Source organism: Ischnura elegans, chromosome 8 (assembly GCF_921293095.1).
Source record: "Ischnura elegans chromosome 8, ioIscEleg1.1, whole genome shotgun sequence".
Taxonomy (NCBI): domain Eukaryota; kingdom Metazoa; phylum Arthropoda; class Insecta; order Odonata; family Coenagrionidae; genus Ischnura; species Ischnura elegans.
This window is the reverse complement of record NC_060253.1, coordinates 64541410-64569374: the sequence shown is the minus strand read 5'-3', so window position 1 is coordinate 64569374 and position 27965 is coordinate 64541410. Positions and strand designations below refer to the sequence as shown.

Here is a 27965-nt window from a genome sequence, read left to right as displayed (position 1 = left end):
TTTTTTTTACTGTAGCACTGAATTTTTGAGGCCTTAACCTTATAAACTTCCATTTTAAGTTAGGAAATGTAAAAACTTCGCTTTCTAAAACTTAAAGCGCATTTGGGAGTGAATATCCATGGAGAAAAAATTAGCATGCTAAGATTTGCCGATGACGTAGCCGTTATAGCAGAAACAGAGACGGATTTGAAAAATATTCTGGTTAATATGAGTAGGGTAATGGGTACATATCAACTGAAAATAAGCACGAAGAAAACCAAGATCTTAGTATGCAGCAGAAGAGAAGAAGTCAAGACTAACATTAAAATAGGGAAGCAAAAACTGATAGAGGTGGATGAATTCTGTTATTTGGGAAGCAAGATAACTAGTGACGGGAGAGGCAAGAAAGAAATTATCAGCAGAATAGCCCAGGTGAAGAGAGCATTCCACCATAAGAGAGACTTGCTTACAGCGGGAAACTTAAATATGAAAGGAAAGAAACAATTTATAAGAACCTACATCTGGAGTATGCTCCTATACGACAGACTCACTCACCCATACAAATGTTTTGGATGAAAGAGACGAGATATGACAAAATTTCATGGAATCGAATCACCATATATTCGTCTGAAACCCTAGAAAAAATTGACGAAACACTAAATTTTCTAGTTTGTATATATGGCAGTGTTTCTAAATGCTTCTAATTTTTTGGAGTAAAAGTGAGGCATGGACCATGACCGCAGCGGAGAAAGCAAGGATAGAGGCCTTTAAAATGTGGTGCTACAGACGAATGATGAAAATCAAATGGATCGACCGAGTTAGTAACGAGGAAGTCCTAAGAAGAGTAGGAGAGAAGAGAAGCCTCATGAAAACCTTAATAAGAAGACGGAACAACCTTATAGGCCACATCTTGAGACATGATGGCCTGATGAAGACAATCATCGAAGGGCAAGTGGAAGGCAAGAACGGAAAAGGAAGACCCCGAACAAAATATATGGAACAAGTAAAGAGAGATGTGAAAGAGAAGAAATACGTAGGTGTGAAAAGATTAGCTGGTAGGAGAATAGAGTGGAGAGCTGCGTCAAACCAATCCTAGGATTGTTGACCAATGATGATGATGAACCTTTTATCGTCCACTAGTTTCAATACACTCCACCATTTTCAAGACTAGATTTCACTGGTCTTGAAAATAGTACAGTCTATTGAAACTAGTCGACGAATTAAAGTTAACCGTTTACAGTCACATGCTCCCATTTAGGAACAGAATTATAAAATTTAATGAAAATCATATTTCGTATCTGTGATTAATTTTACAGCCTTTTTATCTAAACAAAGTATGGAAATATTTTTAAAGTGAATTGCATGCCTTGTGTATGCATTGGTCGTTAATTATGCATTTTGAATCAAAATTGGTCATTTTCATCACCTCTGTAGTGAGTATGCGGTTTTATTCGATATTTTCCCCTACAGTCGCTCTCTAGTAACAAACGCACATTTATTCAAAAGATCAATATATATTACATTGTTAATCTTAGTTTTTTGGTGAAGTGTATATTTATTTTTCAAGGAATAGTAAAATTTTGTTGCCTTTTCCCATTTGGGAACATACTCGAAAACGCATTTTAAAATGTTTGTCCGGCTTTCCTACGTAATATCTCTTAATTAGTTCTAAAATAAATAGGATATGCAAAAAATAATAATAAACTCAGTTCTTAAGTTACTTCTGCCTTTAAAGGGTTAGGTTGTAGAAAGCAAAGTTTTCATTTTTCCTACCTTTTTTTACTATAACTCAAGATGAAAAAGATCACAAAAGCAACTACAAAAAATGGTATCGCCTTAGCGAAATTTTCTACCATCAGTAAAATACTGACGAGAGGAGCATAGGAAAAGGTCAAAAATGATACCATCTATCCATATATATTTACTATGAAGCCCACCTCCGACCACACACTGACAGACTCACTCACCCATACAAATGTTTTGGATGAACGAGACAAGATATGACAAAATTTCACCCTATAATCGTCTGAAACCCTTGGAAAAATTGACGAAACGCTAAATTTTCTAGTTTGTATATATGGCAGTGTTGCCAAATGTTTCTAATTTTTGGGAATAAAAAATAAGATTTTTCAGAAATGTCATTTTTCGAATCTAAACCCCGTGATACGCCAAGACACCAATTTTCAGGCCAATCGGAGCACTTTTGATTTTGCCAAAATCGAGAAATTTTATATTTCGTGAAGTATTATCTTAATGATGGAGGAAGATGCGGTGTTGCGTCATGGAGAGTGGGTTTTCTGGGGATATCCGGAGCGCAGAGCTCCTACAGCGAGCAAAAGCGAGTTAAAAACAGGGTGTTTCAAAAGTAATCTGCAGTACTTCAGGAGGTGGTATGGAAGAATATTTTAAGCATTTTTTTCATAAAAACGGTGTCTCAACTCATTAGTTATTTAGCTATGGCAACGTAAACATTCTTGAATGTATTTTGCGGTTACCATGGAAACGGTTTTTCTTGGGTGTCCACTCTAAAGGAAATTTTATTCAATACTCTGGATTTTTAAGGACATTAAATAATTATGGTTGGATTACGTCTATTTTTACTTCTTTCCACCAGTTCTTACGCCCTTTTCATTCAACCAACTTCAAATTGGGACTTCATTTGATGTCCCAATTTGCTATCGACTCATAAAATAGTGGTATTAGGTAACACCGTTTTATTGCAAGTTTAAATGTCATAATTCTGACGCAGAATGCGACAGTATTGTCTAAAATTATATTTAAATTTTCAAAAATATTTTTCTTTTTGTAATCTATATTTTATTTACCAATAGAGAGGCCTAAGGAAATTAGCAAATTTTCGAATGAAATTTCAATGTAATATAACTCAGAGAGCCATGATGTTTAGAGCGCTAGAGATGGCTGAATAGGAAGGATTTTTTTTTCTCGAAAATCGTGTATATTTCGTTTCGCGATGCAAAATACCGGTTCACGTGAGGCAATACATAGCGCAGTAGAAAGTACCGCAAAGACCTTTTCACACGGGGCACGTGTCCACTCTAAAGGAAATTTTATTCAATACTCTGGAATTTTAAGGACATTAAATAATTATGGTTGGACGGAAATGTGCAATTATAATTGTCCGAAATGATGAATCTCAAAATGGTTGAGGTCGCGCAATCATACTATTAATACTCACTCAAATCTGTCGTTTAATTAAGCACTAAGATCTATTGTTTCAGAAAATTATAATATCCTTATATATGCAGAGTATTAAATAAAGTGTTGAAAAGGCTGAATACTAGGGTGTTGCTTATTTTTTTTTCTCGGATTTTTGATTTCTGCCTCTTAAACTATGCTATGGGGTACAGAATGGTTGTCCTAAAAATTTCATCCAAATTATTTAGCATTTAGAGGTCGCACAAAGAGCATAAATCAATTTTCAAACATTCAATTTTCCCAATTTTAGGAAACAACATCATTTTCAAGAGTAACGGACAATTTTACAGTCCTTTATGGAACCTCAATTCGCTCCACCTGAGGTAAATGGCAAGAAGCAAGGGTTGCGATAATTAGTTGAAGGTCGTATTTTAAATCACAGAGTGGAGGAATCTGGACAGATAATGCAAGAGGATATCAGTAATACTACTCTTTTAATAGATGAAGTGTGTGTTTCCTTTTCTGATCAATTATGATATTATTGGTATGGCATGGTATTTGGAGGAGGCGACCGACAGCTTAGGTCATTTGTGCCATGAGGAAAGGGTAGGTAAGTAAGGGTGGAGAGAAACCCGGCGTCGGCATTATTATTTAAATTGTTACAAGTAGGCCATTGGCCTGGTGGTAACATGTGCATACGATGAAAAAACAATATAAAACATTGAAAAAACAATAGAAAACATTATAAAAAGCCCTTGGTCCCTATTTCTTCAACCTCTTTTTAAAAATAAGTAACTTTTTCGGGATGGACTCAAATAGTTTTGCTGGTAGGTCGTTCCAGTCCCTTATGGTCCTATTCAAGAAGGAGAACTGCTTCGCATTTGTCCTTTGTGATCGGCACTTTATCTTGAACTGGTGGTCATTTTGTCCAACAAAGCTGGGTTTTGATATGTCCTTCTCAAATTCTTTCCATCCTTTTTCCCCACTCATTATTCTAAACATTCCACATAGCCTGCTTCTTTTCCTCCTCTCTTGTAAACTCTCCCACCTTAGAACTCTGGGCATTTCTGAAACACTTTCCGTTTATTTATGCTTTCCCAACACGTACCTCGCAGCTTTTCTCTGCACCTTCTCCAATTTCTTGACCTCTCCTTTAAAATAAGGGTCCCAGGCAAGAGATGCGTACTCTAATGTTGGTCGTACTAGGGTAGTATAGGCCATTTCTTTGGTGGCCCTGGTCTTAGCCTGCTTTTAACGAAAGGCGCCAAGGGGACCACAGTTTAACGTCCCATCCGACGGACGGAGTATTGCGCTTGAAATGTTCTCCTCATAGCATTCAAACAGGGATCGGGAAGTCTCCAAAAATTCTCTGCCACCGCCAGGATTTGAACCCGAGCCCACCGGGTGGGAAGCCAACACTCTAGCCACCAACCCAATCCCCTATGATATTATTATCTATGGGAATACTTATGGTGCATTTTTTAAGTCCGCTCAACAGTTTTCCAGGAATAAAATACTTATCCGCGAGTTACAGCCGCGAGTCACACCCCAAACGGCGAGCTGGTCGCTGGCAGGCCGCATTCACGGTCAACTGATGGGTCCCGCGGATACCCAAGAAAAATCGCTCTCGTGGTTACAGCAAAGTACATCCAAGTAAATGTTTACGTTGCCATAGCTCAGTAACTAAGGAGCTGCGACACCCTTTAAAAAGGCTAAGAGCGTAACTTGGGTATACGCATAGGATAAAATTAACGTTGAAAAACATTAGATTGAGCGGGAATATGAACCTGGAAATCCCGACGACCGCCTAAGCCAAATGATTTTTTCAAGCTCAATGTAGTTCAAGGAACTTCAACGAGGTGTTACGTGATAATGATACGAATGTAAGCCATCGGAACTTGAGCGCGGAGAAGAATAGAAAAAACCGGAAGAGAGGGAAAGTAAGGTGATCAACTATAGTACCACGGCGGATGCGAATAGAATACATGAGGCTATTTCTAGCAATAACCTTTGGCCATATAGAGCCAATATCAATAACGTCCATGATATGATAGGTCTGAGTCGCATGACTTCAATGATATTAAAAGCTATAATACACTAATATCACAGAGATCGAGCCACAAAATAACTATATTTTAAAGTCAAATTGATTGTCTACGAGTTGACTTTGTACCCACACAGCACACGGACATCTTCAGGACGTCCGGTGACTCCGCTAAGTAACCTAAGGACGTCCGTAGGCTGTTCGCATTTATTCCAGGCTACTGCACGTCCGCAAGTCAGTAGAAAAAGACTGCCTGCGGACGTCCTGAAGGTTCCCGGAGAGGACACTTTCAGGAAACTCAAAGGATACATTTAGGTTAGGACTGAATTTTGTACGATACTAATAATTCTAGGTACGATACTAGTAATTCTAGGTCCTGACCAGAATGTAAATAAACGCGGCATCAATTTCATATACAATATTTATTAGACTTCTTTAGTGCAACTATTCAACACTTATTAGATATTTAGAACTACAGTAATAATTCAATACTTTTCTTTTCCAAAAAGCATGGAAAATTACAACAACTGTTCGAATTGGTAGTATATTTTAAGTTTTCCTTTTGTTTTAAATATGATTTTACTCACTATTCCTCAGAGCCGTCAGCAAAAAATTGTATTCAAACATGTTAATATATCTATGGATACGATATATTAAAAATCATGCAAACTTCTAACTCTTTCATCTGGCTATACAGAATGCTCTAATTAAAGCCGATTCGGGTGTAAGTGGCGCGCACATTCATTCACCTCGTAGTTCAAGAGCTAATGAAATAATATACTTTAAAAAAATATAACTATCAAGAAATTCTTTTTCTCGTGGGTTTGTCTTTGCTGCTAGTAGATAGCTACTTACGCACCCTGATGTTCACAATAAATTCACCACACAACTCGAAATTGAATAATCATTCTTGTTTAAAATATTGCTAATATATTCCAAGAAAAATCACTCTCAAAAATTATCTTCTCAGTAAACTTTATTTAAAACTACGGAAACAAGCTACTAACTTACTAGGCAGAAAGAGAAAAAGAAATTTCTTAAGAAGGATGGTTAGAATCATTCATTACTCGCCTCATAAAATTAAGGCCGTACGCTTATGAGAAAATTTTTACTTCACTGAGCCAGATTTTCAGTAGCTATACCGTCATTTTCAAGGTGATAAAAAGTTGGTGTGTGAATGCCTACCACATTAAAGTCGATGATTTAACCCATTGATGAAGCTCGGGTCATTCCAATAAAATTTTTATTGAATCGTAAAAACATTTTCCTCTAAGAAATGCATCCACACCGTAAATTATTGCCCGAACATCAATCGTTAACCGACTACCGGGCATGCAACACTAAGTTTATGCCAATTTTAACGTTTAAAATGAATATGCATTCGTTAAATCTCACGAGATATTGACACAATTATCCGCGGCCACGACATTACTTTGAAGATCGAATTTGTCTACTGAATCATTAATTGAATTCATTTTTAACTGTCCAAGGTACTTCTCGGGTTAAAGGATTCAATTACAATGATAATAAGCTTAATTTTAACCAATAGTCACTTTGCTTTAATAAATTTTAGTTGCATTAGATAACATACAATTGTTGCAAGAAGTGAATCATTAAATAACATACATTATTGTCGCAAGAAGTGAAGTGAAATGCAATTATCCCTTTAGATAAAGGCATTGCTCAGATTATAGTCACCCATTGTCTATCTGGATGGGTCATTTATCACTCACGATATTTGTTTACATTTCACCACTTACGACACAATCGTTTCCACGCGTCACAAAAGTCAAGAAACACGACATTAGAGAAAAGCGTGAAAAGGCTGAAAATTACCTACTTTCAATGCCACCGTAAATTGACATAATTGTTATTTCCTTCTCGCCCATTACTTCCTGGAAACGCCCTGCATTTTGCTTGATCAATGACGTCAATTGCCTCACACATAAAAACAAAAAAAATATTATAATGAAAGCTGAACTAAATCTAATATCCTACGACACGTCTAGCTTCTGAAATTAGATCGAGGTTTGAATTTTTAGGAATAAATAAGAAATGACGACAAAAACCAGCCACACCCATACTTATGGGTGGCCAAGAAGAGTTTTATGGTCCAGAGTGCGATGCCGAAACTTTTAGAGAGGATGGTTAAAAACGACGTCAAGGTGGAAAAAAAGTTGGATCAGCAAACTTAGGTGCTCTAGTGGTCTTGTGATGAGGCATTAAACCATTTTCCGGACAGTGTCTAAAGGCCTGGTTAGACGCTACATTAGAATGTGCAAGATCCTGTACATTTTTCTGAATGATTTCCTGTATAGTCTCTTGTTTTTTTCCCGACAAACAATAGCAGTGAAGATGTCTCGGGTTTTACACCGGGTGAGATCCATAACTCCTTGAACCAACGTTTCGATGGACAACTCGCCCATCGTCCTAAGTCATATTGACGGATCCAAGCTTTGAACGATGAGTGAGTAAACGTTGGAAGGAATAAGAAGGATATGGAGGAACTTACGTGGTGTAAAACCCGAGAAATCTTCACTGCATTTTCCGGACTATCCCCCAAGCTTTCTGGCGATTTTGGAGCGTATGTAGATCAATGCGAATTCCTTGTTGGACTTTTCTCAAGTACACGACTTCGAAATGCAATCACCATTGAGTGCTAGGCATACTACCTCAGGCATTTACAAGTCATGAGGAGAGGGAGAAAACAACCAAACTTGGAGACTAAAACATCCTCAAATACAATCAAATTTAAGGTACATAAAGTATAGAACTAATAATAATTAATCATCAAAAGCTCCTTGTTATAATCTCTTTCTCATTTCCACCTTGACATTTTCTTTAATTCCATTGTGTAAAATCATTTGCCTTGACCGGGATTCTCCCTAGTCTGCCTGATTAGCGAAGTATTTTAAATGTTCCAACTCTTAAACTACAGCCTTAGTTATTGAAGTGGTAAGAAGGCACATAAGTAATAACTAGCGAGAATTAGGGAGACCAGGGTTTGATTCCCAGCTGAGGCAAATGGTTTTTTTCTGTAGAATTTTCGCTTGTCATCTATTTCTCCTACTTAGTCCAAATCTAAATTCAAAATGGCGCCCTTTCATATTCCTTGCTTTTCGTAGATATTCACCAGATTTTATTTAATTACCTTTTACCGTGGCTGAAATGATTTTTTTTGTTGTGGGAAAAAAGAGGTTATGGCATTTGAGATTCTTTGAGTGGCAAATGATGTCTATAGCCATAAAAATGGAATAACGAGATAAAAGGAGGGAAGAGCATTAAGAATTAACCAGAAGTAGTCTCTATCGTAAAAATTTATACTGCCCAAAAAAATTCCAAAAATGCCCACCTTCACCACGGCACCACGGTCAAACCGTGAGATTACAAAAAAATCACGCAGGCTTCTCGCGAAAAATTCTTATTTTCTCTTCGATTCAGGTTTTTCTTTAATGAGTATGGGAACCATCAATGCAGAGGTAAGGCGTTCTTAATTTTCAGAAAGCAGTTTGTGCGGGTCATAGCATTCTTCGTTTCTTCCAAAATCAAAAAGACACGAGTCCAGGTAACCTTGACCGCGAAGGTCCGAGAGCTGTGACCTTAAAGGAATTCGCGGCGATTCGTGGCCATAGGAAATTCTCAAAGTGGAAACAGCAATCCATTACAGCATAATGAATTAACATTCTTTTAGGACATTACGTTTCCGGGCACAGTAATGAAGGAAAGATTTTTTTTAACAAAACCAGGAGTTATATTATCCCATTAATCGGAGAGCATATAAGGGGGTCCCAATTAACATTCTGGTAGGACATCCATAATTATTGGAAATAAAGAAATAAAACTTTGTAAGGTTCACCATTATTTTAACATGGGCACGAATATGGAGAGGTTTCACAAAGTAAAGCCTGAAGTTATCAGTTATATCCATAATTATGTTTCTGGGTACACTAATTTACGAAAGATTATTTTTGAGAAAACCAGGAGTTATATTATCCTATTAGTCATAACCAGGGGCGCACATGAGGAGGTCCCGCGCCACCCCCGGAATGTGGAATATTTTTAGCGTTCAAGCCGTCTACTTCTCACCGCTTAGAGCTATCGTAATAGTTTCTATCCATCTGCTGATGGTGACGTACTTCCATAAATTTTAAATATAAATAATCATGGGATCCCCTTATTTATACTTACGTAACATAACCTTACATTGATACTGCTTCTCTCCCCCAAGATATAATACATATACGATTAGAACATAATTATCTGATAAGTTAATTTTATCTATAACACTGCTCAAATTTGCCGTCATTTTGAAACAAAACCAGATCAATAAAAGGCTCCTTCTAACGAAATTTTAATAATTCAATCCAGTCTCGAGGGCAGGTATTCTAAATAGTAACTACGCATTGCATTTTACCAAAGGCTTTCTCATTACACCAGAACTCCAAGCTTCCCCTTTTATCCAGGATGGGCTAGGAGAGAGATGAAGGTGGGAAGGTTATTTGGCAGTTTTTCTAAATAGTGACTACGTATTTAGAGGGAAGTTTTTCTAAATAGTAACTACGTATTACAAAGGCTTTCACATTACACCAGAACTCCAAGCTTCCTCCGTTATCTAGGATGGGCCAAGAGAGAGATGAAGATGGGAAGTTATTTTGGCGAGGCCAGATTAAAGAACACGGACATATGGACAATTCAGAGGGCTTCAAATTCATTGAAAATGCAGTACAAACAATATTCCACATAAGCCAGTCTCGGTGGCGCCGGGATAATGACCCAGTCTGCCAATATAAAAGGTCGCGGGTCCTAATTTGCTTGTATAAAAGATAAATTAATTACAACCATATTTAAGTTTACCGGGAATATCCACGGTGATAACTTTACAGAAGTCACCCGCAATGCATAAATTGTGCGAAAAATCCATAGAGAAAAAAATTATTGCCTTGACAGCGTTTCGAACCCGAACTCTTGCTATCCAGCCGAGTGCTTTAGCCAGTTGAGCTACCAAGGAACTTTGGATACTATTCCAGAAATTGAGATATTCAGGTTCGAATCCCACTGAAGGTGAATGATTTTTTTCTCTTTGGATTTTTCGCATAATGGGAACAATATTTTATGCTTAAAATCATATAAGCTGGCCTAATAAATGAAGGCCCAAAACCGTCCGAAATATATTTTCCGCGTTCATTTTATCAAGCGTAATATTAAATCTACAAAGGGGAATGAACCAGCTAGAGCCCCTCCTGCTATGGCCCCTGGAAGAAAGCAAGAGAAAGTAATGAAAAAATCACGGAGAAAAAATTCAACGGTTCAACCAATCTGCACTGCTAAAGCAAAATTCCCTTCTGCCTAAGCAAAAATCCTGATCAAGGCGAATGATTTTTTTCTCTGAGGATTTTTCGCATAGCTTCTCTGTTGAGAGAACATTTTTTTAAGTGGTGGCTGGATGTAATTCTCCAACCCAATGAGATTACTGCGCTGGAGGTCGGGTAATTTATGGCGATAGAAGATTCCAATTTTTTTGCGGCATTGGATATTTAAGCATAAATTTCGGCGATATCATCTACGGCCAAATAAATTATCAGCGACAATGATGATTGAAATTACATCAATTTATACGCAAATGGTACAGAATTTGCGGCATTGGTCATTTCAGAATAAATTTGCGGGTCAGGTCAACCATAATCAGTGGTAAAATTAATTATTAGCAACAGAGATATTCGGAATTATTAAATTTATATGCAAATTGTCCAGACTGAGGGAAACATGAATTTCAGTGCTGTCTTTGCAGCAGCCAGAAAGTTACGCATTGGCATGTTAATAAAGTTTTCTCGTACAAATTAGAGCCTAAGCCACTATACAGACCAGGTGTAACAGGTGTAGTACCCAACGACATGAAATATGAACAGGTGTAGGAACCAACGACATCTATGACGTGACGCAGCCTTCTTTCTCTTTATACGTTTCCCTCTTTTAATGAAATTCATGTTCCCACATCCAGTGGCGCAGCGAGGGGGGGGTTTGGGGGATCACCCCCCCCCCCCCCCCCCAGAGCTCAGAAATTTTTAAGTTAAATCTATTTTACTTAATTGGATTAATATTTCTTATAGGATAGTGTGAGGATTAATAAAATATCCCTCAGAAGGCCGTAAAAAAATCACCATTTTGAATCATTTAGCGGGAGTTACGGAGGCGGATGGCCTCCGTAGCTCCCGCTAATCCTGGCGAGTATGCAATACCCCAAGCAGTATTAGTTGCGCCTGAAACCCCCCCTAGCCGTAATTCCTAGCTGCGCCCCTGTCCACATCTGTTCTCTGCATAAATATTGTTACCGTTTTCTATGCATCAGCCTTAATTTATGTAATGCTTATCGTGTATCTAACTGCAAATTTAACAAAAAAAATGTATGAACCTTATTCGAGCAACTTACTTGAATGTGCGTAGCAGTAAAATGACACCAATATATTGATTAAATGTTTTGTAAATCGCTATAAAATCAACTCGGGTCACAATGACCCGACGCGACCAGTTACTTAAGTTTTGGGATGCGACCAATTAAGGGCTATGGAACAATATTGGTTATATATAAGATGCGTGGGTTGAGATAGCTTAAGCCTGAATCAAACGATTATTATTTTTCCATCCCATTAGAGGGTCAGCTCCAGCAATCGCTCGAATGATGGTGGGAAAAAATGACCGTTCCACACGATCATTTACCGCGCTGGCTCGAGGGATGGGATTTCCATCCCTCTGTGCGTCCCTTTTCCTGTCGCTAGAACCGTCCTTCAGCCAATCAGAACACCTCAGAAGGCCCCAAACAGCGATTGAAACGCCACGCTTGGTTTATAACTGGATGGCAGATGTAAATACGGAAAGTGACGAAATAAGGGATGGAAAAAGGGACGGTGGAAATGAACGCGTAATCCAGAAAATGATGGGTCAAGCGATCATTTATTTGGTCCCTGAAAAGCTATCGTTGGAGCTATCCCTCAGAGGGGCGTTTTAAAAAAATGATCGAGTGATACAGGCTTGAGAAAAATCTTGCTAGTAATCCCACTATACAATTTGGCAATTTAAATTATAAATCATAACACTCGCACAGGAAAGATTCTTTGTATGGGCATTTCTTTTTTATATATGTTGCTTGGAAAGCGTTAATCTAGTGAGAGATGACCCAAAAACTTTTCCCACATTATATAACGTGGAACAGATTAATTGAATTTCCTAACTTGAAAGTCGTTAGAGGCCTATAGCTCTCCATCAGTGGAATTTCCATGGCCAGGTTAGCCTGAATGGACGCATGCTGTCCCCGCAAGGGAGGTATATTATATAAATTCTATTATAATAACTCAAAGACCAACGTCCCACGAGGATAATGAATCAAACCGGTAAGATTTAAGTTGCATGGACAAAATTTAAAAAAAACGAGGTTACGAAGCTTGTTTATTAACACATGAACCGCAGGAGATTGCTACGTACCTACCCATATCCGCGCATGGAATGGATCGACGGAGTTAGTAACGAGGAGTCCTAAGAAGAGTAGGAGAGAAGAGAATCACCATGAAAACCTTAACAAGAAGACGGAACAACTTTATTAGCCACATCTTGAGACATGATGGCCTGATGAAGACAATCGTCGAGGGACCAGTGGAAGGTAAGAACGGAAAAGGAAGGCCCCGAACAAAACATGGAATAATTTAAGTATACCGGGACTAGCCACGGTGATAACTTTACGGGAGTCACCCGCGGCCGGAAATCGAGGGATCCGGGTTCGAATCCCGGTCAAGGCGAATGATTTTTTCTCTGTGGATTTTTCGCACATATGGAATAAGTAAAGAAGGATGTGAAAAAGAAGAAATACGTAGGTGTGAAAAGATTAGCTGATAGGGGAACTGAGTGGAGAGCTGCGTCGAATCAATCCTAGGATTGCTGACCAGTGATGATGATGATGATGGGACAAAAATGTCCAATCGTCAATTTAGATGTTCCGAGAGGTATTATCAATGTTTTAACGCATGAATTATTTTATTTTCAAGAATGAGAAACTTTTAAATTTAAGAGCATTCTCATTAAATTTCATGCTATTCCCATTTGAATAAAAATTACAAAAAAGTCCTTATATAACCATAAAATATCTTTTTTCACGCGCATGATGAGCATCTCTTTTTGTTAATATATTTTGGTTAGTAACTTGAGAAATCAAAGCTTTAAAAAGCATGTAAATGCTTAAGGAAATAAATGATTGTGCGAACGTTTATAAAAACTGATAAAAAATGGTTTTGTGAGAATTCTATGGTCATAGTCAAAAATAATAGTATAGTACACTTTTATGAGACAAAAATTTCCCGATATCTTGGGAAATTTTCCGATGTTTCAGTGTTGATCGATCGATCGAAATGGGATTAACACTCGCTTCCTCCAAATTTCGCCTGTAACAAGATCCTCGCATCTTTAAGCCGAGCGCGTGGTCAAAAGATAAAACCGCAGGTCATTTGATTCAGATGCAATAAAATAGTGGAAAATTTCCCAAGGTTGACTAAAATAGCAGACAATTCCGAGGGGAAATGAAAACAGGACAATATCGAAAGAAGGATATAAATGATTATAGGGCGGAGATGGAGAGGACCTCAATCAACTATCCACGCGGGAGAATGGGGGTGATTTATCAGTAGAATAACGACTATAATGAAAGACGCGCTGATATACTAATCATTCGCATTGCAAGATACGAGAGCCACAAGAAGCAAGGTATGTTGGAGAATAGCTTGTTGTCTCAGGAAATCAAAGCAAACAAAGTAAATATCCTAAGTAAATCTAGATTCCTCAACCGGCTGCCTCTCGGCTAATGTCTTGCGGCCCCTAGATGCTAATGAAAATAATGTATCGCGCCACGCAATATAAAATATATATCAACACACTCGACATAAATAAAAAATGTCCAAAATGGTATTGATTGATTGAACTTTTTACCAGTGAAGATTATTGCACTTTTAAATTGTGCTTTTTATCTTATTGTTGTGGTGGTAAAGTGACATGGAGCATTGCGACCCCTCCAAAAGATGTGAAATCGATTTTTGGCCCTTGCATTAAAATAGGTTGAAGACCCCTGCTCTAAATACTGGATTAAGGCCTCCACGGGCAGTACTCGGCTCGAAAAATTGCTTGAATTTAATTACATAAAACACTTAGGTAATGAAAACACTCGTTGAGAGTAGTGTTTGCTTAAATATCGAACTATGACTATTTAACCATGAAAAAAAATTGAAAATGCTGGTGTCTGCACACCCACGTAGTCAAGAGAATTTGAAAATGGGACCCCCCCATGGGGGTACCCAGAATCAAAACTAGGGGGGGGGCAAAACTACCCGCGATCGTTCAAGTTGTAACTTTTTTGCAAAGAAAAAGCAAATGAAACGAAAAGTTTAAGGAAATGATGACAGCAATTTATTAGTTTTTATAATTATTTGCTTGAAAAAACAATGATTTTTATTTTAGTTCCATCAAAATTTATTTTCGCTTCTAGGGGGAGGGGACGCCCATGGACCCGCCGGCATGGAAAAGTTACACACCACAGAAAAATGCTAGGCCTGGGAAACATATATTGGAAAAATATGGGCAAATATCATGATATTTAAATGTACGGGGACTACGATATTCAGCATTGACCACTGGAAATGCATGGCTTCCGATAAAATTGTTATGCATATATCGCCCGATAAAAATACCGAAATATCGCACACGATATATAATCAAATCTTCGATAAAATATCGTAATACTGCATCCAATAATAAATCGCCGCCCGATTTAATACGACGATACATCATCCCATATTTATCCAATGTTACGATTTATCATCCGCTTATATATTTCAGTACAATTTAGTCCTTTGTGGGAGTACATGTCAAATATTTAGACTCAAAAGCAATTACAGAAATATCCCTTTAAAATGATTACGGCGTCCCTTGCCGCTTTTGATATGAAAGTACGAAAAGGTTACCGACCCCTTGAGTATACGTTCTTTCTTTACTTCAAGGAAAGAGGGACATTCAACCTCAGACACATTACGTAACATGCATGTGAAATTCGAGTCCTCTTTCAACCAAGAGAGATATTTTCAGAAGTAACGTTTTCGATGTCACAATGACAGACCCTTACATAATATTCAACTCCAGATTTATTCTAGTAAGAAAACTTTGGTGATTCGTTATCTCCATCACATTTTCTTGAAGGAAAATATCTGCTTAGGAAAATGCTTCAAAAAACCAATAATTTGTTCACTGGGACTTATCCTCATGTGCCTTGGCTATTCCATTCGTAGGTTAAGTTACCAGTGAGATGATAAGTGCTATAATTGTGTAAATATCAGGTAAACATAATATTTCAGAAAAGAAAATGTTTCCAATCCATATTTCGTGAAGCTGCGTGGAGTCTTAACCGAAGGCCATCTGATCGTTAGTGAATTAAAAAGTGGTAAAGGTCTAAAATAATGAAAACACGACACTAATAATACTTATAATACGGCTACTAAGCATTCTGATTTTTTTATGGCTTAAATCTCGATAAAATATGTCAGGGCCAAAAATGATTTTTTTAATTAAAATGTTGGGAAGGGCACTGGTTTTTTTCCCCTAGCATTATTAAGGACTTTTTTTCCGTGTTTCAGTCCGATTGTATTTAGCGCTTTAAGTTGAAATTTGTGTATGGTAGTTATGTTTTTCTTAACTTAAGATTAATCATTATTTTTTGGATAATTTGGACCTACGGCGAGAATTATCACCCATTTTTACCCTAATAGTAAACAACGTTATTGGATGATAATTTTTATAGAAATTTACTTACTATCAAGGAGATAATTTATTACAGTAAAACTATATCCTTGAGGGTTAGGCAACCACTCAAAACACCGCTGCAAAACGCCTAATTCAATGTATATTACAATAAGCTCTTTGCTCACATCGTTAAGATACATGTTTCAGTCGACGTAGCATTGCAAATGGCATTCAGTTTACTAGTAAACTCAACACTTAAGATAGGGAATTATTTCAACTTGTTCATCGTGTACGACGTAGTATTTAATCAATCAACCTCTAGTTAGAATCGGCATTCAATTGGCCATGAAAATTATCCTCTTTTTTACATTGTTTCAATTCTTATTGTGCATAGTCATCATGAATCTCTGATGCCTTTCATTGTACTCCAAATAAATTGATAGATAAAAAGACTAATGGCATACTTTGTTAATTATTATTAAATAATTCACGGATATTGTGCATGTCTTCGAATATAATGTGCGTTTGCTTACAATTAGAAATGAAATACACAATTTGTAACACATTTTCATATTTAGATCCACCATTGGCATACTTACATACAAGACAGTGATTTAGTTTAATAGGTTTATACATGGAAAGGATGCATGAAAGAATATGAAATACTTGACCATTATTTATCCAGGAAGGTACAAAGAATTTGAGGAGAATTAAATTCTGGAAACTCATGTGGACTACTTGGATAAGGCAGCAAAAGAATTCATAAAAAAAACCTAAGCCCACAGTAATAAGAATTAGTTTACTGTTTCACTTTTATAATAGAATTGAATGCTACAAAGATCTGTGCTTTTGGTGCCGTAACGGAGAGAAATTAGCAACAGCCAACGCTTGCCATTTTTGTGGACTTTCTCTTGCAACTAAGGTTGCAAATATCATTCTATTTTATGATTATGCTAGTTTTTTGCAGCCATACACTTTTACTTACCTAACTTATGGACGACAAATGATGAAGAAAGAATGGAATGATGGAAACCGGTGCTTAAATACATCAGTGAGTGCGAAAAATCCACAAAGGAAAAAATCCCGGTCAAGGCGAATGAGGCTATTTGTGCATTGCGGGTGACTCCCTAAAAAGTTATCACCGTGGCTAGTCCCAGTATACTTTAATACATCAGTGAGGCCCGAGAAAAAAGGCGGGAAAAGGCGGATCAATCACAAGTCACCTGACGAGGAGCCCATACTATATAAGTCGGTTCACTCAACTCGAAGACAAGCCCTGATGATGATGGATGACATGACCATCCAAACGTCAGCAGAGATGGAGAACCTCATCCGGTGGGAAACCCGATCCAACTTCGACAAATGATGAAGAGTTATCATGTCTTTGTCACAATGAGCCATATGCACAATCGGCAAAACATCATTACTCATTTTGCCTGTGGCCATAGACACTAAGTAAACAGCATCACTTCGCTATCTTCTTGAAACATCTCTTTTGAATTGAGCAAGATATCACCTTTTTCAATAAGAATACTTCGTTTCCCCATGCAGTTGCATTCACAAATCTCACGAGGGAGAAGTCAAGAGTGCTGTTTGCCTCAAGACCCTCTCCGAGGCCTAGTGTTCTATGTCACTGTGCAGTATTATGAAGGTGTAGGGTGTAGCGTTGGGGGGATAAGGCTAGAGGCTTCTAGGCCTCCATTGCCCACGGCCCCAAATGTCACTCCACAGCCAACACTTACAAAGCCTTTATCTACATGGGGGTTACGGTGATGGTAAAAAATTTTAATGAGAAATGATACGAGGACAGAAAAGTTGATTCCAAGCAAGAAAGGTTGAGAGTAGTAACAGCTGCAGTTGACATACTTTCGGAAGACATTTTGCTCACTAGAGTATGAGGCTGCTGAGTATTTGATACGTTCAATTTATGCTATTTAACGTAAACACATCTTTATCTTCAAACTTTCACAAAAAAATTCAATTGTTATTATACCCACACTGTCCATTCAGGGTTTCCATTCCAATGCGAAAGAAATGTAATTCTGATGGAATGAAGAGTAAGGAAATGATGCGTTAGAACATGGCTCAAAAACTTGCAATTTGTTCAGTTCATTCACTTGCTTCACAAGGGATGCTGGCAGCCCTCTCATAAGCGTTAAATTTCCAGCATCCTCATCAATTCACTAAATTCTTCTTTTGACATCCAAATTCTTGGCTATACTCCCCTGCTTTTTTCAACTTCGGTGCAGTGAAATTGGCTCTTGTCACAGAGTGGCGGAATATAATCCAGCATCATTGTTGAATGTAGGGTCAAAAATCAATTTCGTAAACAAGATATACATAATGTCAAATACCTCATACTATAATGAGACAACAGAAATTGGGAGTTGACAAAACCTTAGGCTATCCTGGATTCCTGGAAAATCTGTAGTTTACAAACGTGAATCAATGAAGGAAAACTGAAAAAAAAACAGCTGTCAGTTAACCTGTTTTCAATTATAAAAATGAAAGGTCGTCATTTTAGTAGTGAACCAAATAATACACGAATGTGATCCCCAATTATTTCCTTCAAATGCACCTACTCAAAAACCCCAGCTAAGACATTTATAACACCAAACCACTGGCATACTCTTATGCTACAAGAGGATATGGAGATGTAATCAAATAAATTCGAAATACTAAAAAATTACTAAAATGCAGTAGTTTATTAATAGTAGTAACATTTTTTTCTGTTTCATTTTGATACACAATTTTGATTATGACTACCTCGGTCCTCTCTAATGGATGAAAAACTGTACAGTACATAAAAATGAAATGGCTTACAGACAGCATTACTCGAGCTACGTCTGTCGGCTAATCCACTCCAGGATATCTAACAGTCATCAACTCAATACCCATCATCAATCTAATTGTTTTATTTTACCTTGGTTACAATGCACAGTGAAATGCACTCTCCATCAGAGTTTTTTTTTAAATCTTTTGACTTTAAATACAGCAGGTTTTACACTGAACATTTTTCAAGCTGCCAAGTAGGAAATAAGACCTGGGCTCATCATTTTACTTGATACACATAAAGTAAATAAGAACATGGTCAAACTAGCGAACACATAAAGGTGCGCATATTCTGAAAACACATTCTCATACGCTGAAACACCTAGTGTAGGCCAATCATTTACTTGACAATCACACAAAGAAAAATACACTTCCCCATAATGCAACCAAACTGACAGCATACACAAACACAAAACAATTTCTGCTGCCTTCATTTCATTTTTACCGGGTGAAGAAACAAATTATTTTCAATTAATATAATGGTAATACTTGAGGTTTTATAAAATTAATAACATACACAAATGAAATATACACAAAAGGTCAATAAAATTAATGGTTAATTCCTAAAAATCTAACATTCTGCATAATTTAACAAACAAAAGTTAACAATTCTCATTCACAGCAATAAATACAAAATATATTAAAATTATTTGTCTATGGTCCCGATAATACTTTGTGCTAAAATGAAAAAAATGCCAAGTGACTTTCAAAAGCTTAACTTTGAAAAAGAAATTCACTCTACAGTTCACTGACCGTCACTCATTACAGAGGTGCTTAATTAAGAAAACACAAGTCAACAAGTTAAGCGCACATAATATTCACAGTAAACAAACTTAGAACAAGATCTATTTACAGAAGTCAGGGAGATGGCAGTCATGTTAAAACATACACAATTTCATCATTTGTAGCACTTAATATTATTCCTCAAGTCAATTCAAATGCTTTTTCAAGCACAACATGCCATGCATTATGATTTAAGCATTGATTTATGATATGCTTAGCGATTGAAAATAATGTAGTGAACTGCCAGGAATACAAGTACCACATAAGATTAGAATCACATGGCAGATTCCTCATCCTACTTTACAATAAACACCCTTGTAACATTCATACATAATGTTGAAGAGATTTTAAGATAACTCAAGATATTTGTACATCCATTAGCACTCAGCAATCATATTTTTGGCACTCAAAACCCAGAGAGTACATGATCCGGGACAAGCATGGCAGGATCAAATAAAAAAAAGAAATAAATCACAAATATTTATATGGATTAAAATTATAGGTACTTATCTAATGATTTAAAAAGGGACGATTTACACAAAAAAATGTGGGTGAGACAATGAGAAAAAAGCTGGATTTTATATTAAGGAAACATACTCAAGAGGTCAGGGAATGAGAAAATCAAAGGTGCTGAGTCATCCAAAATAATAATATTGGCAACATTCACTTTAAAAATGCTCATAGACAACCAAGAAAGTACTCTATACTCAAGTACTCCATATACCCAACGGAAAATTTTTCATTCGCGAAATGTTGATACTAAATGATGATTTGTCAGAGTAAATGGCTAGGAGAAAAAATTCTCCAGCTGTTTTTTTTACCTTCTTCACATAAATTGATGTAATTAATGCCTCACTTGATCTCTAGGAATCAGAGAATACAAATAGACCAAAAAGAATTAATTTTATTGTTCATAGCAGATATGGTATAAGTTGGTAATGGACAGCACAAAGAAATCGTCCACTCAAAACGCACAATCATCACTTATATATTGACTGAATTTTCACATTTTCACAAAAAACTTCACATTCCATTCGACAATAAATAAAATTTCTAAAAACAGTCTATCACCAGACATTCAATTATTTGTTACATGTCTCTAATTTCTTCGTTCTATAAAACCAATATATTAGACATGACCACCAAAACGGATCACACTGTGAATATAATATTTTCCAAATAGGAAAGAGATCTAGAAAAACCAAATGATCAAATTTTTTTCCTGCTATGAGAGACATTCCCATGAAAATATTTCTGTGTTTCGTTACCACTCAATGGAATTTACCTAAGTGACGAAAACCATCTCTCGGATAACTAATTCCACCCATTTTAACGCAACGTAACTACAAGCACGCAAGAACGAAATAAATGGATGGAATTACTTCCAACACCTACAAAAACAAATGCACTTTACACAAGAAATTTCATTATATTTTACAATACCTAACGATATTGACCATCAGTTAATTTTCTTGGTGTTGCAAAGTATTCATTCTTGTTATATTCGTTCCCGATTTGCACTCAGAACAGTTGTTCCCACTATGCCTTTGGCTACAGAAATTTCAAGGACGTGCATAGAGGCATATTTCTGGCACAAGGGGTCTTTTCCTACTCTTAATCAGTTTAAAAGTTTGATATTAAATTGTACAAATCCATAAAAAATATCAAACTTATATCACTGCTGACTGGCCTTAAGAATTCAAATCTCCAACCCTAATTGGTACAAATGCAAGTGAAAAAATAAAGGAATTAGGAACCACTGGCTTGAAGGAAGGAAAGCACAAACAGGATACCACAGATCATAGTTTGGCCTCTTTTGAAAGCAATTGACTTGAATATAAGATTGGCGTTCCTCATGAAAGACATACAATTAGCTCAAACATTAAAAATGTAGAAGCATGGAATATAGCATTCAAAAGAAATGGAATTTTTCTGGAAGATACATGGAAGTAATTTCATTAAACATGGAAAAATGCTAAATAGATACTCCATATCTATACATTCCGACAGTAAAAACAAGTTCTAAATGCACCACTGGTTCATAAATTTCACCCATAAAATTTTTTGACAGGGTAGCAAAATTAACTTTTTTCTCGTAGAAATATGGGCCAAAATGAAAAGTGATTCATTTCTTTATGAGTGCCAACAGATGTTTCTTCCATTGGTTTTCATAATAGTACATGAACATTATGGGAATAAAAAGGGAAGACTTTATCGCCACAAAATAATGCTATTGAAATCCATGTTATAAACTTCTGACGATTCTACTCAATTCCTAAATTTTATCAATGGCTCCCATCGTTCAGGATGTGCTCTGAAGTATTTTACGCATCAAAATATCAATTATACTGAGAGATAGATAGAGTGTACAAACTAGGGTATTGTTACTCACAGGTATTTAAATATCACTCCAATATTCCATCCACTTTGAGCATGCGCTTCATTAAGCTTGTTCGCATTCCCTGCTAAAAATTGACTAATTTGCATGGAATAATTTCAAAACATAGAAAACATATAAATGAATAGCATTGTAAGTTAATGCTATCACTAATTACAGTAGAGTATACTTTATATCTTGGAAAAGTAATTATATGTCAAAGACTGGACTAATTACCCTCAGATACAAAATTGTTTTCCCAATAGAAGGAAAACTATTAGCTACACTCTGACCTTTTCTATAAATAGCAACTTTTGAACTCTCAGAAGATTAATTATTGGATACATAGGTCATTTAAGCTTTTAATCTTCCCTGGAGGCAGGAAAGATGGTACTCACATCATGCTATTCCTCATATCAACAGACGAATTCTTCCCTTATGCCATCATTCTACCCATGACACAAATATTGGCTTACCTCCAATCACTGGACTTGAACCATCTTGTAATTTCAAGGACTTATACATCACAAATATGACTTCAAAAATGCAGTTCTCTGGAGGTGTATTTAGACATGATCCATCAGTGGAGCAAATATTTTTTTCTACCGAATCACGAAGTTTCATCACATTCCACACATTAAAAAAATCAATATGCTGTCCAACCAGTCAAGGTATGGACAGCATAAAATAAAACACAAATACTTGACCGACTATATCCAGATGGAACTCCATACATTGGGCTGAAAATAATTTGCCAAGCGACCTTGACGTCATCCCTAAATGCACCTTAGGTGAGCACCAGAGCTTGGCACATGACCAAGCCAAGAAAATCCAATCGTATCACTCATGTCACCAGCAGTCCAGGGAGCACCAGATAATTTCTAATATTTAGCCGTCACAGGTGTACCTTCAATCATTTTCACGATTGCGTTCCTTTCTCTCTCTCACATACAGACATACCACTATCAACAAGAAATCTTAGGATGCACACTTTCTCACACCAAAATTCACATTGACTGGATTTCACTGCCCCCATCAGTTATTGCATACAGCTTTTCCTTCCTCTTCGCCGAAGCTTTCACGAGTATCTGCAACAACCCTGTATCAATCAGTTGAGCAGGTTCACCATGTGCGCCTTACAGCAAACTACCTCCACAGCTTTTGTACCCTAACTAAAATAGTCAACTGAGTTAAAACTCACTCTTAAGAGTCTACACGCATTGCCATCACCCACCATTGTCCTTCAGTCACGCACTCTCAGTGTGAAATGTTTTTAATAAGGGCGTCTCTACAACTGATTATGACTGGGAAATAAATTCAAAACGCAAAACTCTATCACATTCACATTCCATTCAATGCACACAGCTCAGTATTGCAAAAATACAAGCGAACGAGAGCCGCCTTCATTTGCGCAAGCTTCCAATGCCCGCAATGCTTCCACCGCTCATGTTGCAGCTCACACTCGACCGGTTTGCCTTCTCTGCCATTTTTTCCGCCTTTCTTTGAAGCCTCTCTTTCTCCTTTCGCTCTCTCTCCGCTTGTTTCTTCTCGCGATCAACCTGCGTATATTTACACGGAACAAAAATTATTACTATGCAAGTAGTTTTAGAATGCTAACATTTTCACTGGATTATAGAGTTATGAACTATTCACTGGATTATAGAGTTATGAACTATTCACTGGATTATAGAGTTATGAACTATTCACTGGATTATAGAGTTATGAACTATTTTAAAGAAAACATTTGTAAACGTATTCTATGAGCAGTGCTTGTACTTAAAATTTTATGCTGTAACAAATATGACTTTCTAAATGTATACTTTTTTATGTGAATGTTACCTGATATATCATCCCATGTTATTCATCAGTGTATTGTATTGACAAAGCCTATACCAATTACTAATCTGTATTGGTTCTCTTGGCTAATAAAACTATTATTATTATTATTATTATTATTATATAAAAATTGATTTCATAAATAATTGGGATGGGTTAGCTCACATGTCTGATTTACCTCTTCTTGAGCATAGAAATGGAATGGATGTCAAAATAATTTTCACAAAGGGAGCATTCAAGTATTATGTAAGAATTTTTTTATATTTGATGCCTCCCTCCCTATATCAGTAAATAAAATCATTTGCATAATTTCTCCGCTAATTTGATATCACAATTCAAGATTTCAACTGTAATACGTTCACTCACCAAAACCCATTGCAAGATTAATTTGTAATATGGCTAGCCTCAAAATGACAAGAACATAACATCAACTTCAAAAAATTTCTGATTTAAAAAAAAAATAAATTCATTGATACTAAAACCAGTGTTTTAGGAAATATAACAGCAGGTTTATTAGCTTTCCTCATTTTTATTGATTGGAAAATTCAACACACCTGTACTCTGAGCTCTTTGAGCTTCCTCTTCAGTCTACTCTTGTCCTCTCCCGACACCCCAAGAGATTTCAGCTCTCGAGAATCCAAGGTAAGCAAAGTGGTACCACCAACTCGCTCCTCCATGAAACGTGGTATGTGCTGCTCAAGTCCTAGAGCCATCAACCACTGGCATACCTAATAACATCCAAGAAGAAACAATAATTTACTCTCATATGGAAAACGTACTCTGAAAACAGATGAACCACATGAGTGACTCACAGCTGAGTATTAAGGTCTAGTACCATGGTACATTAACACATACGAGTTAATGTAAGTTTTTGCATGAATGATTTTAGTGGACTGGAACAGAACATGCATGAATATATGAACCAAATTAGAACAGGTTCTATTTTCTGTTCACGTGTTCATGCATTTGTACATTTTGGGATGGTTACAAAGTGAATTTTCCCGTTCATTCTCGGGTTCATGCTTTCATACATGAGCTTGTACATTGAACTGTGTAACCATGGTCTTTAATACGTTTGCTGCAGCTTTAGAAATAGTGACCGAAATGTGTACTTCATCCTCATGCCGCTTCGGTCATAATGACCAAAGAATGATTCACTTTTTGGCCTCTCATAGCACACCATTGCTCACATCTACCTTGGTGCCACAAATAAGATATGACCAACACAGTGAGGAAGCCAAATGCACACAAAAACTCAAATGTAAATATTCCAAGTATTAAAGCAAAAGGAAAAAGAAGAAATTGCTAAAAAAGATCTAGAAATTTCGATTCTTTTGTCTAGCCTGACATTCCACGTTTTGATTTGGCTGTAAAAATTCTACTGAGATACTGCACTTAAGATTACAAAAAAAGACATTTTAGGCCGGAAAATGGGCGTTGAACAGGCGAAATTTTATGTGAAATGAAATTTTTCCATTCATGCCTTGCCTAGAAAATGCCTTGCACGGATGTCATATGTTAATGCCAAAAATGTTGTCTGGATGCAGTTGGAATATTGATTGCTGCTAGGGAATGATCAATTTTGTTGACTAGAGAATAAATCCTATCATAGGATAACCATAACGGACATCCAATTCTTTCAAATGACCCAGAGCACGAAAGCCTTCAGAATAAGAGTTTTCATAATTACAGCTCTTTTGAGAGAATGCAGTTTTGTAAATTGAGTTCTTTTAGGGTTAAATTGAATTAATAGTTGAAGTAATTTGGTGGAAACAATCAAAACATCGTGCATTACCTGCTCTTTGGACCAATCACTGACAGGAGCACTCTGCCACATATGAGATTTCTTCTCAGCTGATGAAGGAGCTGAGGACGAATGCAAGGAGTCTTGAAGGTTGGAATGTGTCCAAATATCACTACCCATATGAATATCTGGGGGAAAAAAGTAAATAGCAAAATCAAAATTGAGCTATATTTTTTAAACATAAGCATACATTATTTGAAATAATGAAAATCAAACAAATGGACTATTAAAATGATTAAAAGTCAGGAAAATTTGAGACAAGGTAAGAGATGAATGTTGCAAGGTACCGTCATAAACATTAGTAGCAGTACTCTATCAAAAATTGTCATTCAAAGTACATAATCAATCTGGATTCATGATATATGAAGAAAATTAAAAACAGCAAGAATTTTGAATGCTATAGCTTATGATCATATTATCATTATTGAATTTGTGGTATTTGAAATATTATTTGTTAATGGGCCTAGAAATTAGAAATTAAAAAAACATAAGTGATGGGTTGGTTCTGGTTAGTTTGGTTTTTTAAGACACCAGGATCAGCCTATACGTTCAGTTATTAACCAAATAAGTAGTTTTCTTTGCTTCTGGCCTAATACACTATACCAACAATAATTACCCACAAAACAACAATGAGAAAGTTTTTAAAACAGCATGCATTGAAATAATTTCTACCATATCACCAACTGATCATACTTAAACAAACATGTTGAACTCTGAATGATTAAAGCCAACATTATAAAGTACACATCAAAAATTCACAAAATGTATTATTGAAGGAGGAATCGTGACAGAAATCAATATTAATGAGAGTGGCATTTTCAAGGGGTAAATGAAAAATTCATGAAAAGTTTCAAATAAAATGAACTGAAGCACATTTAAGTGAGTGATGGAATATGAAATGCTAAACACTTGCACACAATGAATACTCATACAATTACACCTCTACATGAAAAATTGGAGTGGTTTGAATGAGATAAAAGACCTTAAAACCCACGATAAAATAACAGTTTTTTTAGGCACGCCAGGCTGCAATCATCGTAACAGTTTTAATTCACTAATTTAAGGTTAAGTACCACTCAAAAACTATCCTTAAAGCCAACAGTAGGAAACGGTTAACATTAACCCTTAACCGGTGACGTGCAGTCTGAGAGACCGCTGCGTTTCTAAAATTATGAATACTTTCAAAATTAAGATTTCAAAATATCTATAATTCTCGTTAGCTTCATATTTTTGCATAACAAGGACATCCCACTCTTAAAATTTAACGTTCCTTTTATTAATTTCTGTAAATTTGCAATTGAACTCGATTAGCGGTCTGTGAGACCGCACGTCACTTACTAAGAATGCATCAAGAAAAGGAATAAGCGGGATAAATTTCATGGCTACTTACTACTTAGCCTTCCAACTTTAACATTGAAGGCCTTTTTTGAATCTGGCAAAATATTGATACATAAATATAATAATTATAACTCAAGTGTTTTTAGCATTAGTTTTTTGATCCTGCATCAAATCACAATTTTTTATGACAAATTGGTTCGTATTGGGAGTGCAAAAATTTTAATATAAGTTTTAAAATAATTAAGCATTCAAAGAAAAATTAAACAAAATAATAAAAATGGCGCAGCAATATTTTATGAATTTTTGATTTATTGCGGTCTCCCAGACCACACGTCACTGGCAGTGTAACAAGAATTGCACGTCACTGGTTAAGGGTTAAACAAGGCAACCTTGACACATATTAGGGAAAGGAAGGAATGTAATTAAACCAGAATCTACATAATTATATTATTCTATCATTGTCAAGGCTTGTTTGATAGAGGATATTAGCCTTTAAAAGATTATTCAAGCTATATACAGATAATGATACAAATTTACCACATTATCAAATTCAAATGTAGATGACTTACAGAAAGTAATTAATGACACAAAGATTGTTTTCATATTCCAGCTCTAAGCTTGAGATAAAATAAAGTAGCATAGCAGCCAATCATCAAACCAAACTGATTAAAAAATAATGAAAATCAGCATCCAGCTAACGATATTGCATGGAATATTGACGTCTTGGGACCACCACACTTAATGAATCCAATCATATCCACTAAGTCATTTTTTGTAACAATAATGGTTACACCTTGAAACACTTGGCATGACAGCATTATAATGACACATACTCATAACATGAATACCATAGTTATCCACTAAGAAAGCCAAAAATCTAAGAAGGCTATACTCCTAAGATTTGCATCAAGATAACTGCAGGTGCACTTAAGCAAAGCATATTTAGATTCAGGAATTCCACATACATCTACATTCCACATACTTAAAGCAGTGAAAGATATTTAAGCCGAAGCTTCGCTCAATGCCTTCACTTTTTCTATCATATTAAC

The 27965-nt window shown here is 36.3% G+C and overlaps 1 protein-coding gene across 7 annotated transcripts in view; it reads right to left on the bottom strand.

Moving 5' to 3' along the window:
• Window positions 1–18632: 18632 nt before the first annotated feature.
• The window catches only part of LOC124164308 (neurabin-1), a 253486-nt gene continuing 244153 nt past the window's right edge, over window positions 18633–27965 (bottom strand). For all 7 annotated transcript variants that reach the window (XM_046541564.1, XM_046541566.1, XM_046541568.1 and 4 more), the window contains 3 exons: window positions 25570–25706; window positions 24329–24502; window positions 18633–23497 (listed from right to left, as the gene is read on the bottom strand). In XM_046541564.1, the coding sequence (XP_046397520.1) occupies window positions 23342–23497; window positions 24329–24502; window positions 25570–25706 (467 nt within the window). In that variant the 3' untranslated portion in view covers window positions 18633–23341. The remainder of the gene's footprint in view (window positions 23498–24328; window positions 24503–25569; window positions 25707–27965) is intronic.